Source organism: Hyperolius riggenbachi, chromosome 3, assembly GCF_040937935.1.
Source record: "Hyperolius riggenbachi isolate aHypRig1 chromosome 3, aHypRig1.pri, whole genome shotgun sequence".
NCBI classification, from domain to species: Eukaryota; Metazoa; Chordata; class Amphibia; order Anura; family Hyperoliidae; genus Hyperolius; species Hyperolius riggenbachi.
The window spans coordinates 240,097,992-240,113,320 of NC_090648.1; the positions used below are offsets into that span (position 1 = coordinate 240,097,992).

The window sequence follows — 15,329 nt, forward strand, 5'->3', positions numbered from 1 at the left end:
TCTGTTATTGGATTTAATTCAGTTTTATGCATTTGTATAGGAGTAGAACTACTTTTACCTGCTATTCCATATTCTGACCACTAGATGGCAGCATTCATATATATACTACATAGACTATATGAATACAGAAACAACAAATAGAGATCACAATCTAATGATAGCCAGTAACGCTATCAGTGCCACTATATGGTCGCATAGGCATGGAAATATTGTTGAGATGCATAGTGTGGCAAAAACACCACATTTTATACATATTTACAGCTATTGGCAAAATTGCCCACAATCAACATGGCCGACGCCACCTCGCCCATGCTTCCCAGCATCACTTCCCGTATAAGCCCAGTGTGGGGGATGTGATGTCACGCTGTACTCACCTGACATCCTACCTTTAATTTAGGCTCATAGACACCTTTATAAACAGCAGACAGCAGCAGCGCGAGTTACAGAGGCGCATTGCCACTATTGGACCTTTTTGAGGTAAGATGGAATTCCCTATTTATTCAAAGAGCTATACTTCACTTTTATAGATGATACTTTTGCGGCTATGTAGATAGTTATTACACCACTATGGACACACGGGTATTGTCACTATATAATAACTTACGCTGATATATATAATAACTTATGCTGACAATTGAATGAGAAGTTATTTATGTGCTGTTTCATGATAGATTCTTGTACTACTTTGGTCGCATTCCTCATTACACATGGGGCCTGATTTGCTAACGCTTGGCGCGATTTTTTCGCGCTAAGCGTTTTTGCACGTGCATACATTTGCGCGCGCTGCGTTTGCGCGGGGTGCATCTTCTTGGATGCGCGGGGCCCAATATGGGTCTATGGGCTTTGCGTGTCCGGGGTGGCGCATTGCGTCCGGGCGCCCGCGATAGCTCTCGCGGTTGTTTGGAGGAGCAAACAAACAATTAGACATGCAAAGGGGCTTATCGTCCTTTGGTAAATCAGGCCCTTGGTATTTACACGTCTCCTGTCACAGCAGATCGCCCCTTCTGTGACAGACATATGTCATTTTTGCTTTTGGTATTATGATGGCAAGCTCTTAGGGTCGTGTTTTGTTTATTGTATATTGTTTATGGTTTGTATGCTTGATTTTTAGCTTGCACTCCTTGCCTGATGAAGCGGGTTATACCTGCGAAACGCGTTGCGGAGTGCCAAAATAAATTGTTATTTGCGATTTGAACAATCTTGATTGTCCATCATTTCAGGAGGTAAGTCCACCTGTACTCCTCCTTTTTAGTTGTTTTTAGATCATTTTAACCTGCCTGGCGCCTCTGTCCAAATTTGCACAGTATATAGTCCACCTTGGGTGGAGGGGACTGTCCCCTTCTTTCTATCTACAGAGAGCGACTTCTTAAACCTGAGTGGGGTCAGGTTCTAATACTCCCCACCTGCAGTTCAAGTGGTTGCCTATGTGGTAACCCGTGTTTGTGAGTATATCCACATCTGTTAATTATTTCGCCAACAATTGTTAGACTTACTGCACTATATTGGGCTCTCGGTTTTTCTTTTTGTTTCAAGTACCCAGGTAATGCACATTGGTAGTGTGCCATGCAATATGAAAGTAGTGCAATACTCAGTACACTAATAATGTATACTAGCATAAGTATTGGTAAAACTGTTGTGTACTGAATGCACACTGCAATCTTACCCCTGTTTAGAGATGGCCCAAACGGTTCGCCGGCGAACGGTTCCAGGTGAACTTCTGGTGGTTCGCCTTCGCCGGTGAACTTTCCCGGAAGTTCGATTCGCCCCATAATGCTCTAATGAGCAGAACTTTGACCCTCTACATCACAGTCAGCAGGCACATTGTCAGTCAATCAGACTGCACTCACTCTTGGAGCACCACCCCCCCTTATAAAAGGCAAGGTTCTGCAGTTGTTTTACTCACTCATCTGCCCTCCAGTAGTTAGTTAAGGGACAGCTGCTGACAGACTCTGCTAGGGAGAGTTTAGTTAGGATCTTGTAGGTTTGTTCCTAGCGGATTTTTATTCCCTCACTCCCTCCTCCCTCACTCCCTCCTCCCTCACTCCCTCTGGAGGGTCTCATCTTCCAGGGAATTGTAGTATTTCAAAATCCAGCTTACATTCCGTGGCTGGGAATTGAACCCAGGCTGGGCTGGGAATTGAACCCAGGTCTCAGTGTGCGGTAGGTAACTCATTTAACCACTATACCACCAACCACACTACATGCTGAAGCCAGCCTAGCATGTACCATTAAGATCAATCCAAGAGAAAAATTAGCTTGAAGTCTATTGCGGTTCGCGAAAGTACGCACGAACCGAACCTTCCGCGAAAGTTCGCGAACAGTGTTCGCGAACCGAAAATCAGAGGTTCGTGACATCTCTACCTCTGTTACATAAATAAATGTCATTATGACTATGCTGCACCATAAAAAAGCCCTTCTTTTGCCTTTCTAGCTTGATGTAATATATGGACAACAAAACAGAAAACTGAAAAAAATCAATCATAACTAAAAGTTTTTATTGCATTGTTTGTGAAGTTACAATTCAGCATTTATCATTATTGACCATTACAAAATAATGTTCAAAGTTTTATTTATTTTTAGGGTGAAGGAGTTGTAGGTGAACCTGGTCTTCGAGGTCCTCGCGGGCTTCCAGGTCTCAGAGTAAGTATTTCTCTGAATGCCATAATTGATTACACATTAGCCTCAAAACTTTCAGCATATAAGTCACCCATGCCATGCTCCACTAGGATAGAACACACTTTAGAGCACTGCAAGAAATAAAATCCATGAAAAGGTTACTTTACACCAAATCACTTACGTTTGTTGCTAGATAACTGGACAGCTGTTCATTTAAGAGCTCATTGTGTGCATAATTAGCAGTCACTATGCAGAAAGTGGCAGTTACCATGCTGATAGATAAGTATCACAGGGTTTGAAGTTAAAGAGCACCTGTCACAACTCATAGCAGAAAATATTTTTTTGTTTAGGATACATGTGTTTACCTTTATTATCCTGGTTTCAGCACCAGAAACTATTTTTATAAGAAACATATCTGATGCTGAAACCAGCATTCTGATCACTGTATATTGATATGTAGCCCCCCTTACTGTGATATTTAGCTTGGCATTGATTTCACATAGCCTCCTGTCCCAGAGCACTGTAGGAGATCAACTGACATTACTGCCCAGTACACAGATGGAGGTAGGGGGGGGGGGGATCCTAGAATGATTGACCAGGCCAGAAGTAAAAAGCAACCTGAAGTAAGAGGTATATGGGGGCTGCAATATTTATTTACTTTTAAGCAATACCAGTTGCCTGGTTGTCCTGCTGATCCTCTGCCTATAATACTTTTAGCCATAAACCCTGAACAAGCATGTGGTAGATAAGGTGTTTGACATGTTTGACAAAATTAGCTGCATGCTTGTTTCTGGTGTGGTTCAGACACTACTGCAGCCAAATAGGTCATCAGCGCTGGCAGGCAACTGGTATAGTTTGAAAGGAAATAAATATAGCAGCCTATACTGTATATACAGCATATATACGTCAGAAGCGCCTGACCTGTATTTGACACTGGACTTCAGGCATTTTGGCATTTCCCTCTTCCCAGTCTTCCTCCAGACTCTGGCACCTTGATTTCTGAATGACATGCAAAAGTTGCTTTCATCCGAAAAAAGTACTTTGGACCACTGAGCAACAGTCCAGTGCTGCTTCTCTGTAGCCCAGGTCAGGCGCTTCTGCCGCTGTTTCTAGTTCAAAAGTGGCTTGACCTGGGGAATGCGGCACCTGTAGCCCATTTCCTGCACACGCCTGTACACGGTGGCTCTGGATGTTTCTACTCCAGACTCAGTCCACTGCTTCCGCAGGTCCCCCAAGGTCTGGAATCGGTCCATCTCTACAATCTTCCTCAGGGTCCGGTCACCTCTTCTTGTTGTGCAGCGTTTTCTGCCACACTTTTTCCTTCCCACAGAATTCCCACTGAGGTGCCTTGATACAGCACTCTGGGAACAGCCTATTCATTCAGAAATTTCTTTATGTGTCTTACCCTCTTGCTTGAGGGTGTCAATGATGGCCTTCTCGACAGCAGTCAGGTCGGCAGTCTTACCCATGATTGCGGTTTTGAGTAATGAACCAGGCTTGGAGTTTTTAAAAGCCTCAGGAATCTTTTGCAGGTGTTTAGAGTTAATTAGTTGATTCAGATGATTTGGTTAATAGCTCGTTTAGAGAACCTTTTCATGATATGCTAATTTTTTGAGATAGGAATTTTAGGTTTTCATGAGCTGTATGCCAAAATCATCAATATTAAAACAATAAAAGGCTTTGAACTACTTCAGTTGTGTGTAATGAATCTGAAATATATGAAAGTCTAATGTTTATCAGTACATTACAGAAAATAATGAACTTTATCACAATATGCAAATTTTTTGAGAAGGACCTGTACTTCTCACTTTAGTTCCCCTTTAAGTGCCGCCATCAATGATACATTTAAGAACATAAATTAAGGTAAGGTAAGATTTTACAATGGGCAACCAGTTTTTAGGAAGATCATGGTTGAGCACAGTAGAGAGGTAGTAGAATGGAGTAACCATTAGCATCTTGCAGAGTGTTACAGTCAGCTTAAGGCTAGGACAGGGTTCTCATATTGAGGTAGCTCAAAATATCCGGTTAAGTTGAATTTAGGAGCATGTCAAATGAGTGACAGAACACCAAATAGAAATTAGTGCTACAAATTACATCTGCCAGGGATTTTTCTGCTGCAAACGCTTTTCTAGAATAAACAACAACAGATCCATTAAAGCAAACCTATAGTGAGGAAACGCACTTTATGTTTGATACTTACCCTAGTAGAGGGAAGGCTGTGGATGGCATAGAGCCTTCCTGTTCCTCCTCCCAGCCTATCATTTCAGCACCACCCCGGTTGTATCAATTCCACAGAATGGTTCTGAAGGCGTTCTGAAGATTGCCTGAGGAGTTCTGAAGAGCTGTTCAACTGAGCGGGTTGAATAGCTACACCCAGGGACAGCGCTGGAACGATAGGTCAGAGCCTTCCCTCTACCTAGGTAAGTATCAAAACAGAAGTGTTTCCTCACTTCAGGTTTACTGCAATACAAGCTTGAAACTGAATCGCCTGGCAACTATTACTCCCTATCAGAGAACTTGTTGCAGAAAATTGCAGAGAATAAGTAATTTGTAACTGATTTATCACTGATATTTTACCACTCATGTGATATTGGGGTTGATTCACAAAGCTTTTCTCTTGAATTATTTCACCTTACTTATGTTGCACCTCAAGTATAAGGAGAGCTAATTCATAAGATAAACTGCCGTGGAGAGATCAATAAGGGAGTATGTTCTCTATGCAGCAGTAGAATTGCTATGCAAATGGCAATTTTGTGGTACTTCTGACATGCATGTAGTGCGCTTTGCGATTAACATGGCCTGCTTTACAAGTAGCACATAAATCGGGATTTTGTAGATCCTCAATATGAGCGCCATTGAAGTCAATAGAAAAAAATGGTGAATTATTCTGATGTTTGTGAGGCAAACACAAGCAAAGCACACCAGAATGACCTGGGAGGATGACTCAATGCCTGATAAACCTTTTGATAAGAAGGGGAAACCGTGTACAGCATTGAGGAGGGCCCAATTTATGTGGAAGGGTAATGAGAGAAAGAAGCGAAACCTTCAGAATGCTTTGTGGGAGCCCCCAGTTCTGTAGCAATGGTCATTTCTGAAACTCACAACAGCAACACTGTACAGTGTGTACATTGCTGGTGCTTATTTAGCTGTAAATGTCAAACTTTTTTCTTCATACAAAACAGCAGCAGCACTCTAAAAATACATTTTTTTGTAAAGAAATGTCAGTAAAAATGAATTGCTTATCTCTTGCAAGTATGAGCCTCAGCCGGTGTCAGTTTAGTAAATGGTAACCTACAATGTTACATGAAGAGGTAGGGTTTGCTCTGAAACAGAGCTCAGTGTTTGGATATGGTTTAACTCTTTGCACAATGTTCCAATGTGGTTATGCATGTTAAAGAAAATGCATGGCATTTGCATTGCTCGCTGTTGCAGTGCTGAATGGGACAGCACTGTGTTGCACATAGAAATGCATGCAGCAGTGTGTTCTATACACTGTGTGTTGTTCCTGCATTTTGCACACTGATACACACTGGGCTTGATTCACAAAAGGGTGCTAACACAGTTAGCACGCCTAAAAGCTTTGTGCATGCAAACTAGGGTGCTAAGTAGTTTGCACGTCCAAAGCTGTTACTGATCGCGCGTTAAGTTGGTGTGCCTGAAACGTCGCACCGTTTGCGTGTAAAATAGCTTTTCAGGCTATTTTGTGCGCAAACGGTGCAACATTTCGTATGCACCGCGCAGCGCTAATGTTTGCCCGCATATTAGCGCGTGAAGCGGCCGTTTTCCCATCCTAAATGCCTTTTCACTGGTGTGCTAACACTTAGCACCCTTCAGTGAATCGAGCCCACTGAGTGGATTTCAGCAATACAACCGGGTGCTCAATCCCTAACCATTTCTTTGAGACAGGGGACACACTTGAGGGAACGGAATGTGTTTTTTCCTGCATGCAGAAATGCTCCAGATGTGACAGCCCATGTTAATCAATGGGGTGACTCACAGAGATGTGGTTACTGCATGTGGGAAAAGAGCTTTGCTGCATGCAGTACTTTTTGAGAGCGTGTGATACCCATTGTCTCTCATTGATTGTTGGCTGGTACGTGTGGGAAACGCACACTAGAACAATATTTTCCACAGACCCAAGTGTGATCCCTCCCTTACCCTTTCCTTCACTGGATGAACTCAGAGACTCAAGTGCAAGTTAAAGTAAGACCTGATATCTTCTCTGTGTATTATCTAACTACCCCAAGTTATACCATTTTATTTTTCTTATGTGTTCCTAACAGCATTTATGCTATTTTATAGTTTTATGAGTGCCTGTTGCTGACACGGAGTCCATGCAGGGAATAAGTATGTTCCCCAGCATGGCACTGGTAGAGAAAAATTATTTCTTGTTTATTTATTGTATTTATAAAGCGCCAACATATTACGCAGCGCTGAACATTAATTTAGGTTACAGACAATATTTAGGGGTGACATACAGCAATATGACAATACAGGAATAATAGAAAACCACATCACACGGCACAGTATGAGTGCCAGGTAATGCTTAGTCATTGGATTGAGCATGTAGATTAGGCAAGTTAGGTTCACTCAGATGCATAGCATGGGTTCACAGTAATGGAGGTGCATGATCAGGTAGGACACAAAAGGAGGAGGACCCTGCCCAAAGGCTTACAATCTAGAGGGAGAGGTAAGGACACGAACGGTAGGGGACCAGAGTTCAGCTGTAGGTTTAGAGCACTTGTGAGGGGTAGTAGGCCAGAGTGAAAAGGTGAGTTTTGAGGGCTTTCTTGAAGATGTTGAAGGAGGGGGCTGCCCTAATGGGTGGAGGTAGGGAGTTCCATAGTGTTGGAGCAGCTCTTGAGAAGTCCTGGAGGCGTGCATGGGACTGGGTGATGGGGGGGGCGGTTAGGCGAAGTTCATTGGAAGAGCGGAGTGAGCGGCTAGGTGTGTACCTCTGAGTAAGATCGGAAATGTAGGTTGGACAAGTTTTGTGGACAGATTTGTAGGTCAGACACAGTATCTTGAATTTGAGTCTGGACTGGATAGGGTGCCTGTGGATAGGGAGAGGTTGAACAGGGTAGTGAGGACTGGGGCCAATTCCGTGAAGTGAGGCTGGAGTAAATCAGAAGGGATGGGGTCAAGGGGCGAAGTAGTGGTTTGGGAAGTCTGCAGTAGGTGGTTGACTTCCTCGGTGGTAGTAGGAGTGAAGGATGTGAGGGGAGAATAGGGTGGAGGAGGAGCTGGTTGGGAGGGGGTGGGAGGTGAAGATTGGAGATTGGATATTTCTTGGCGGATGGAGACAATTTTGTTGGTGAAGTGGGTGGCTAAATCTGTGGCAGAGAGGGAGGAAACGGAGGGTGGGGGGGTGGGTTTAAGCAGGGAGTTGAAAGTGGCAAAAAGACGCCGGGGATTGGAAGCTTGTGCTCCGAAAAGCTTGGTAAAGTATTCCTGCTTCGCATGAGCAAGGGCAGCGTGGAACTGCAGCAGGTTGGTCTTGTACTGTAGGAAATCCTGGTTAAGTCTAGTTTTTCTCCATTTCCTTACTTCCCTTTCCCGTCATAGGTAGCTACAAGTGTCCTTTAGTATTAGGTAGCCAGAGGTACCCTCAGTATTGAGTAGCTAGTGGTGCCCCCAACTGAAGGGAGATCTCCTCGGTGGAATGCAGAGGGCAGGGTGGGTAACCTCTCATTTACACTCTCATCAGGACTCTGCATAGGGAAGGAGACAATAGGGGAGGGGAGTGAGCCGCATTTCCATCATCAGGTGCCTGTAGTGCCTTATGGTAAGTCTGGCCCTGCTAACAAGACAAAACATCACTCACCTGTCAGGCCTATTCTGACAGTTTAACAATAAAAGGCTTTTACCCTAGATCGATTTGTCTAATCACAAACATTGGTCCTGCTGCATTTTTTGAGCCTTTACGTTCCTAGAATCCAGTGAAAATTTCAATTACAAACAAGACATAGAGAAAAAAAATTACACCATGGTTGAAATGCATTTGCAATGTAAAACATCCCTTCCTTTTTCTTTTGAGAGCCTCTTCTTTACCACCAGATGGAGCTGGAGAAACACTTTTCAGACAAATTGTGATTTCAATGAAGCAGTTGTAGGGGGGAGAAATCACTTCTGGTCAACTGTTTACAAGAAATAAAAACACGCACGCACGCACGCTCGCTCGCTCACTCAATCTTCATGCAACAATACTTGCTGAAATCTTTGCAAATTATTGTTGTGTTTGCTGGAAATGGGATTGCTTAACCTTTTGCAACAGCTGTTTTTCAGAATATAAAACTGAACTGATCAGCCTTAAAACATTAAAAACAATACTGTATACTTCCCCTTTGCATCATCAAAATGGTTTTGACCTATTTTGGTACGGACTCCACAAGATCATTAATTGTGCATAAAGTATTTGTGCATAAAGTAAAGTCACTAAAATCAAAATTAAGAGTCACTAAGCCCCAGTAATATTGACATGTGAAGGCATTGCACCATAATTTTACTGGAATTCACGCAAGTGACATAGGGCTTGAGTCACAAAAACGTGTTAGCACGCCAGTAAAAAGACCCTTAGCACATGCAAAGTGCCTTTGCACGCGCTAATATGCGTGCAGAAGTTTGCGTGCACAAAGTTTGCATACGCAAAGTTTAGCGTCGCGTGGTGCGCACGAAACGTCGCGCCGTTGTGTGCGAAATGTCGCACCGTTTGCGTGCAAAATAGCCTCATAAGCGTACTTAGCATGCGGATGGTGCGACGTTTCGCACACAACGGTGCAATGTTTTCGGCGCACCAAATAGCGCGTGATCAGTAACAGCTTTGCCCGTGCAAACTACTTAGCACCCTAGTTTGCACGTTCAAAGCTTTTAGGCGTGCTAACTATGTTAGAACGCTTTAGTGAATCAAGGCCATAGTGTGGATTACACAAAGCAGGTGATGATACCATAATGCATGTTATACCAGCAATGCACACACTGGGCTTGATTCACAAAATGGTGCTAAGTGTTAGCACGCCTGTGAAAAGCCCCTTAGCACTCCTAAAGAGACTTTGCTCGCACTAATACGCACGCAAAAAGTTTGCACGCGCAAAGTTTAGCGGTGCGACGGTTTAGGGACACCCGGTGCGATGTTATAGTCGCACCTGGTGCGATGTTTTGCACACACCGCTAAACGTTGCGCACGATCAATAAAAGCTTTGAGTGTGCTAACTGCTTAGCACCCTAGTTAGCATGCCCAAAGCTTTTAGGCGTGCTAACTGAGTTAGCACCCTTTTGTGGATCGGGCCCACTGTGTATTCTAAGGCAGGTGGAGCTATGTGCGCAATGCATGCTATTTTACTAGTAAAAATACACATGGAACTTTTACCAGGGTTTGGTGAATTAACCCCATGGTCTCTTATGCTAGGCACACATATATACACATTGAAAAGGCACCGTACCAGCATATAGTAGGATGTAATACATTATTCAAGATACCCAATTTTACATTAATTACTTTGGTTTCAGCATTAGAAATGCTTCCTATATGTATATATTGCTGTTTACTGGTATTTAACCTCACCCTCCCAGTGATGCTTAGCCTTGGCTATAACATCACAGCATCCTACCCTAGAGGACTGGGAGACCTGGTGTTGTTGTCACTTCAGAACAAACAAACATCACACAGTGATGCACATTGCCAGCATTAAAGATGTCACCACTTGTGATAAATTTAAAGAGACATTTAAGCCTAAAAAAAACAACAGTTTTACTCACCTGGGGCTTCTACCAGCCCCCTGCAGCCCTCCTGTGCCCTCATCGTCACGATCGGATCCTCCTGTTTCCGCCACCAACTACTTTCACTTCCCTGACAGGGCTGGCCACGTGTAGCCTTCTACGCGTTCCCGTCTGCAATAGTGTCCTGCGCCTGAGCAGGGTGCTATTGCGGATGGGAACACATAGGAGACCCGTGGTCAGGCCTACGCAGGCACAGCAAGCCTTTCGGCTGAAAATTAAAGTAACTGGTGGTGGGGGACAGGAGGATCCGAATGTGGCTGCGAGGGCACTGGACAGCTACAGGGGGCTGGTAGAAGCCCCAGGTGAGTAAAACTGTTTTGTTTTGTTTTTTTCTAGGCTTAAGGATCCCTTTAAGGTTTACAATGGGAAAACACTGACTAATCAATTTGTAAAGTAATACTGTAGAAAACCAATATTATTTATTAATAATAGTAATGTTCCTCTTTAAAGGGAAGGTCCAAGCAAAATAAAAAAATGAGTTTCACTTACCGGGGGCTTCTACCAACCCATGCAGCCATCCTGTGCCCTCGTAGTCACTCACTGCTGCTCCAGTCCCCCGCTGGCAGCTTGCCGACCTCGGAGGTCGGCGGGCCGCATTGCGTACATTTTTACGCATTCCCGCTAGTGCAAGAACATTAACACATACATTTTTACGCGTTAGTATTTCAGTAGAACCAGTAACGTGTAAAAATGTATGTGTTAATGTTCCTGCATTAGCGGGAATGCAGCAGTGAGTGACTACGAGAGCACAGGATGGCTGCATGGGGCTGGTAGAAGCCCCAGGTAAGTGAAACTCATTTTTTTTAATTTGCTTGGACCTTCCCTTTAATGCAATTTCCTTAAACTCTGGGCATTAAACAACTGCACAAGAATCTAAACTGATCATTTGTTACGATCGCTTCTGCAGCGTTTACTGCTGGCTGCAGTGGTATTGCAACCCAAGCAGTTCTGATGTCATTACATGCATTTGCTTGCATAGTTTGGTTTGCACTTAAACTAGTTGCTGATTCCATCTGCAGTCGCTCTGAAGTTAATGACAGTTTAATATGCTTTTGTGTAAACAAACATTGTCTGCTGCAATGGAGTGGCAATCCCTTTCCTGCAGGCTGCATATCATTGTCTGCCTTTTCCTGCTGTCAGCCTGTGATTAATTACCATTCACTTGTGTGGGAATCTGCAGGTCTGCTCCCATTGGATGACCTCAGTATAAAGAACTGCTTTCTGCAATGCTCCATGGGCTACCATAGTCTCAGATTCTGTCTGTTACTCTGCTCATGCCCCACCTCGTTCCTAGTCCGTGTGGACTGTGCTGACTCCTGCGAAGGGGTCAGCGAGTCCTCCTAGTTCTGCTCTTGTTCTAGAAGTTGTTACTCTGCTTGTCTTGTGTCATATATTGGTTCATCGCCAATATATACGCATACTTGCACGTTTTTGTTATTTTCCTTGTATTCATGTTACGTTGATACATCAGTGTCGCTGATATATACGTACACGAACTGTTTATATCCTGTGTTCAGTTAGTCAGCCTTCCAGCACGTTTTGGTAGTTTGCGCGTATCGTGATCATCCGTGCTGAGTTAGTTATCCTGCTCCTGGTTCTGTTTGTGGATTGCGTTCATCTCTGCGAAGAGATAGCGAATCCTTCTGAGTCCTGTTCCCTGTATTGCTCCAGTCCTAGTCAGTGTTCCTGCTTATGTCATATATCGGTTCATTGCCGATATATACATATGTTAGTCAGACGTTACAAATAGTTTCATTGATCGCTGTAATTGTAATACGCTAGGAAAACATACTTATTGTATATTTGTCTGTGTTACATTCATCTATCTTGATCTTCCTATTTCCTGACTATCCTGTCCTGTCTTTGTGAGGCACGCCATCGCTGCAACGCATTGGCTGCCTCATTCCAGTCTGTCTTGTTGTGGACGCTTGCTGTCACTAAGTAGTGGCTAGTTAAGCAAGCGTTCATTCTGTCTACCTGTCCTGATCTCCTCAGTCCTGGTTTATGCGCTCAGCGCTACTTTGTGCTGAGACGTTATCACAAAAGTATTGTTTGTGGCTGTTCGGATCTGCACCGGCTCTGTGCACCACAATCTCCTATTGGAGTCAGTCCTCTCCTCCACTAAACTGGGGATATCCTGATTCCTTGTGCTGGTGTGTGTACCTCCTTCACGTCAGCTTATGTGTTGCATGCTGACTGTGGAGAATACACCTCCAAGCTTAACATCATTTAAATGTTTTAATGCAATCTATTTAAATCAATGCTATGAAACATTTCCAGTAGTTTTGGCAGTTTACCAAGGCAACAGTAATTTTCACCCAACACTAATTTCCAGATCTCACATGTAATAAAATTATAATATCTGATGCATTTAATAGCTTGCCTAGTTTATTTTGCATAAAAGCTATTGCGTTATTAAATCAAGGCAGCAAATGATCCCATCTGAAACTTTTGAGGCCAGCATTACCCTGTACATCAACACTCAGAATCTATAGCAGGGGCAGCCCCTGCTACAGCAAAGGGGCCATTGGCTGTTGGAGGCATCACACTAGATTGTAAGCCTTTGGGCAGGGTCCTCACTCCTTTTGTGTCCTACCTGATCATGCACCTCCATTACTGTGCACCCATGCTATGCATTTGAGTGAACCTAACTTGCCTAACTCCATGCTCCCATCCAGTGACTGACTAAGCATTACCTTGTACTCATACTGTGCTGTGTGATCTGGTTTTCTTGTATTCCTGTATTGTCATATTGCTGTTTGTCACCCCTAAATATTGTCTGTAACCTAAATGAATGTCCAGCGCTGCGTAATATGTTGGCGCTTTATAAATACAACAAATAAATAAATAAATAAAAAATACTTAACCTCCCTCTCTCAGATATGAGTCCTTCCTCTATATTGCATGTTGTTTTGGCCATAATTGTATGGCCCAATGCTGTAGGGGTCACCAAGAAGAGGGGAAAAAGCATGCAAGTGTTAAGATGCCCCCCCCCCCAGTGACCAGACCATTTTCACTTAATTGGCCCACTGCAGGGCAAAGCTGCAGGGCCACACAACTCAGCACACAAGTGATTCCCCCCTCCTTCCCCCCCCCCCCCCCTCTGTTGGTGGGGTCTGGTCGCCCCATATTGTTTGTTTATTTTTTTTAATCAATATTTATATTAAAGATTTTTAAATAAATGTAACTTTTTTTTTGTTTGGCCCCATTCCCCTCCCTCCCTCTCTTCCCCAGCCAGCCAATCATGCGATCGGCTCTCATAGGCTTTAGGCTATGAGAGCCGATCACTCTCTTGTCCCTCTGGGGGACAGCCGTGCAAGGCAGATCGCAGCGCTGTACAAAGTAATTCGCCGTCTAACAGTCTCCCCAGCGGCGATTGGCACTCGGAGACTGAAGGCGGAGCTCCACCCCCAAGCAGGAGATGCGCGCGATCTCCTGCTAGCCCCATAGAAGACCGTTCACGCCAATCGGCGTGTAGTGGTCCTGGGGCTGCCGCACTGCTCATGCCAATTGGCGTGGAGCAGTCAGCAACAGGTTAAATATCTGTTCAATTCAAGAATTGCAATCAATTTTTTCTGACTGATTGTAACATTTCAAAAATATGACCACTATACCACACACATATGTTCATTTTTTCCCCGATTATGATAAAAATGATTGGAAACTCTGAGAAAATTGCTAGGGTGTATATATTAATAAATTGACATTCTAACACACACCATACAATCTTTAAAAAAAATTGAAGAAAAATTTTGCATTCCGGATCCATAAAAATAAAAAAAAGAGTAATCCGATTTGCTTTTTCAGTCGAATGAAAAAAAAAGCTTTTGATTTTTTTGGGAGATCAGATCATATTTATGGAATTGTTGTAAAATTGGATCATTCTATTGTATCGTTTGTGGCCACCTTTAGAGAGGCCTATCAAATATTTGCTGGATAGCCCCATGATTTGTTGGTAAGCTTATGTCAATACCTGAGCTATAACCAGGCAGAGATATTATACATTTATTTAAAAACCAATACACAATATTACTTACTTACTTAGATGACAATCTTTAGTTCATAAAATATACAGTATAACATATAACATATCTTATCTGCTTTATTGAAATAGAAAATGGAAAGGAAAGGTCATTAATAATAACGTACCACTACTAATAACCAACAAAGTTTCAATAAGCACTCAAATTTAGTCTTCAATTTGAACTTTATTCTTTATAATCCTATCTAGTTATTATTGTTAATATAGAGTTCAAATTGAAGAATATGTTGGATTGCTTATTGGAGATTTGTTGGTTATGATACTCCAGGTAGTGCTATCTGGCTCACCAATTATATCCATTACTGTGAGGAAACGCGGAAAAACCGCCGCAAGTGCTCAGAGTGAGGTGGCTGTTTCCGCGTCCAACATGGCGGCACAACGCGAAGAAACCGCCGCATGCCGCATGGGCAGACCGGTGGAGTCCGCGTTGGATGCGGCGGATTGCGCGCATAGCAATACTACTGACATTGTGGTTGGACGCCGGGAAGCTGCCGCTTGCTTGGAGAGCAGTGCGGTGGCCCCCGCGCCCGAATCATCGCATACATTGCAAAACGTGTCTGGTGTGGCTGGGACTGCTAGTCCACACTGGTTCAGAAGGACGCACGCGCGCTGAGAGGCAGAGCTTATATGACAGCCAGAGAAGAGTCAGCTGACCAAGCTGGTCGGCTGACATTTTTACCACCTTCCATTGGTCCAGCACTTAGGGGGGGCGCTGGATAGCGCTATAGTATATATACTGGGTGCTGGTCATTTCTCTGGTGTCTGGCGTTGCGATCACTACGTGATAGCACTCAGACCTTGTCTGTTTCTGTGTTCTAGCATAGTTTCCAAAGGTGTTGATGATCAAGGAGCTCACACCTTAGCATTAGGAATATTGAACTGTATTATTTGTTAT

The 15,329-nt window shown here is 43.6% G+C and overlaps 1 protein-coding gene across 1 annotated transcript in view; it reads left to right on the plus strand.

The window, feature by feature from the left end:
* LOC137562283 (collagen alpha-1(VII) chain-like) overlaps positions 1-15,329 on the plus strand; it is a 519,927-nt gene that overhangs the window by 313,076 nt on the left and 191,522 nt on the right. The window contains exon 79 of the mRNA XM_068273618.1: positions 2,581-2,640. Within this exon, the coding sequence (XP_068129719.1) occupies positions 2,581-2,640 (60 nt within the window). The remainder of the gene's footprint in view (positions 1-2,580; positions 2,641-15,329) is intronic.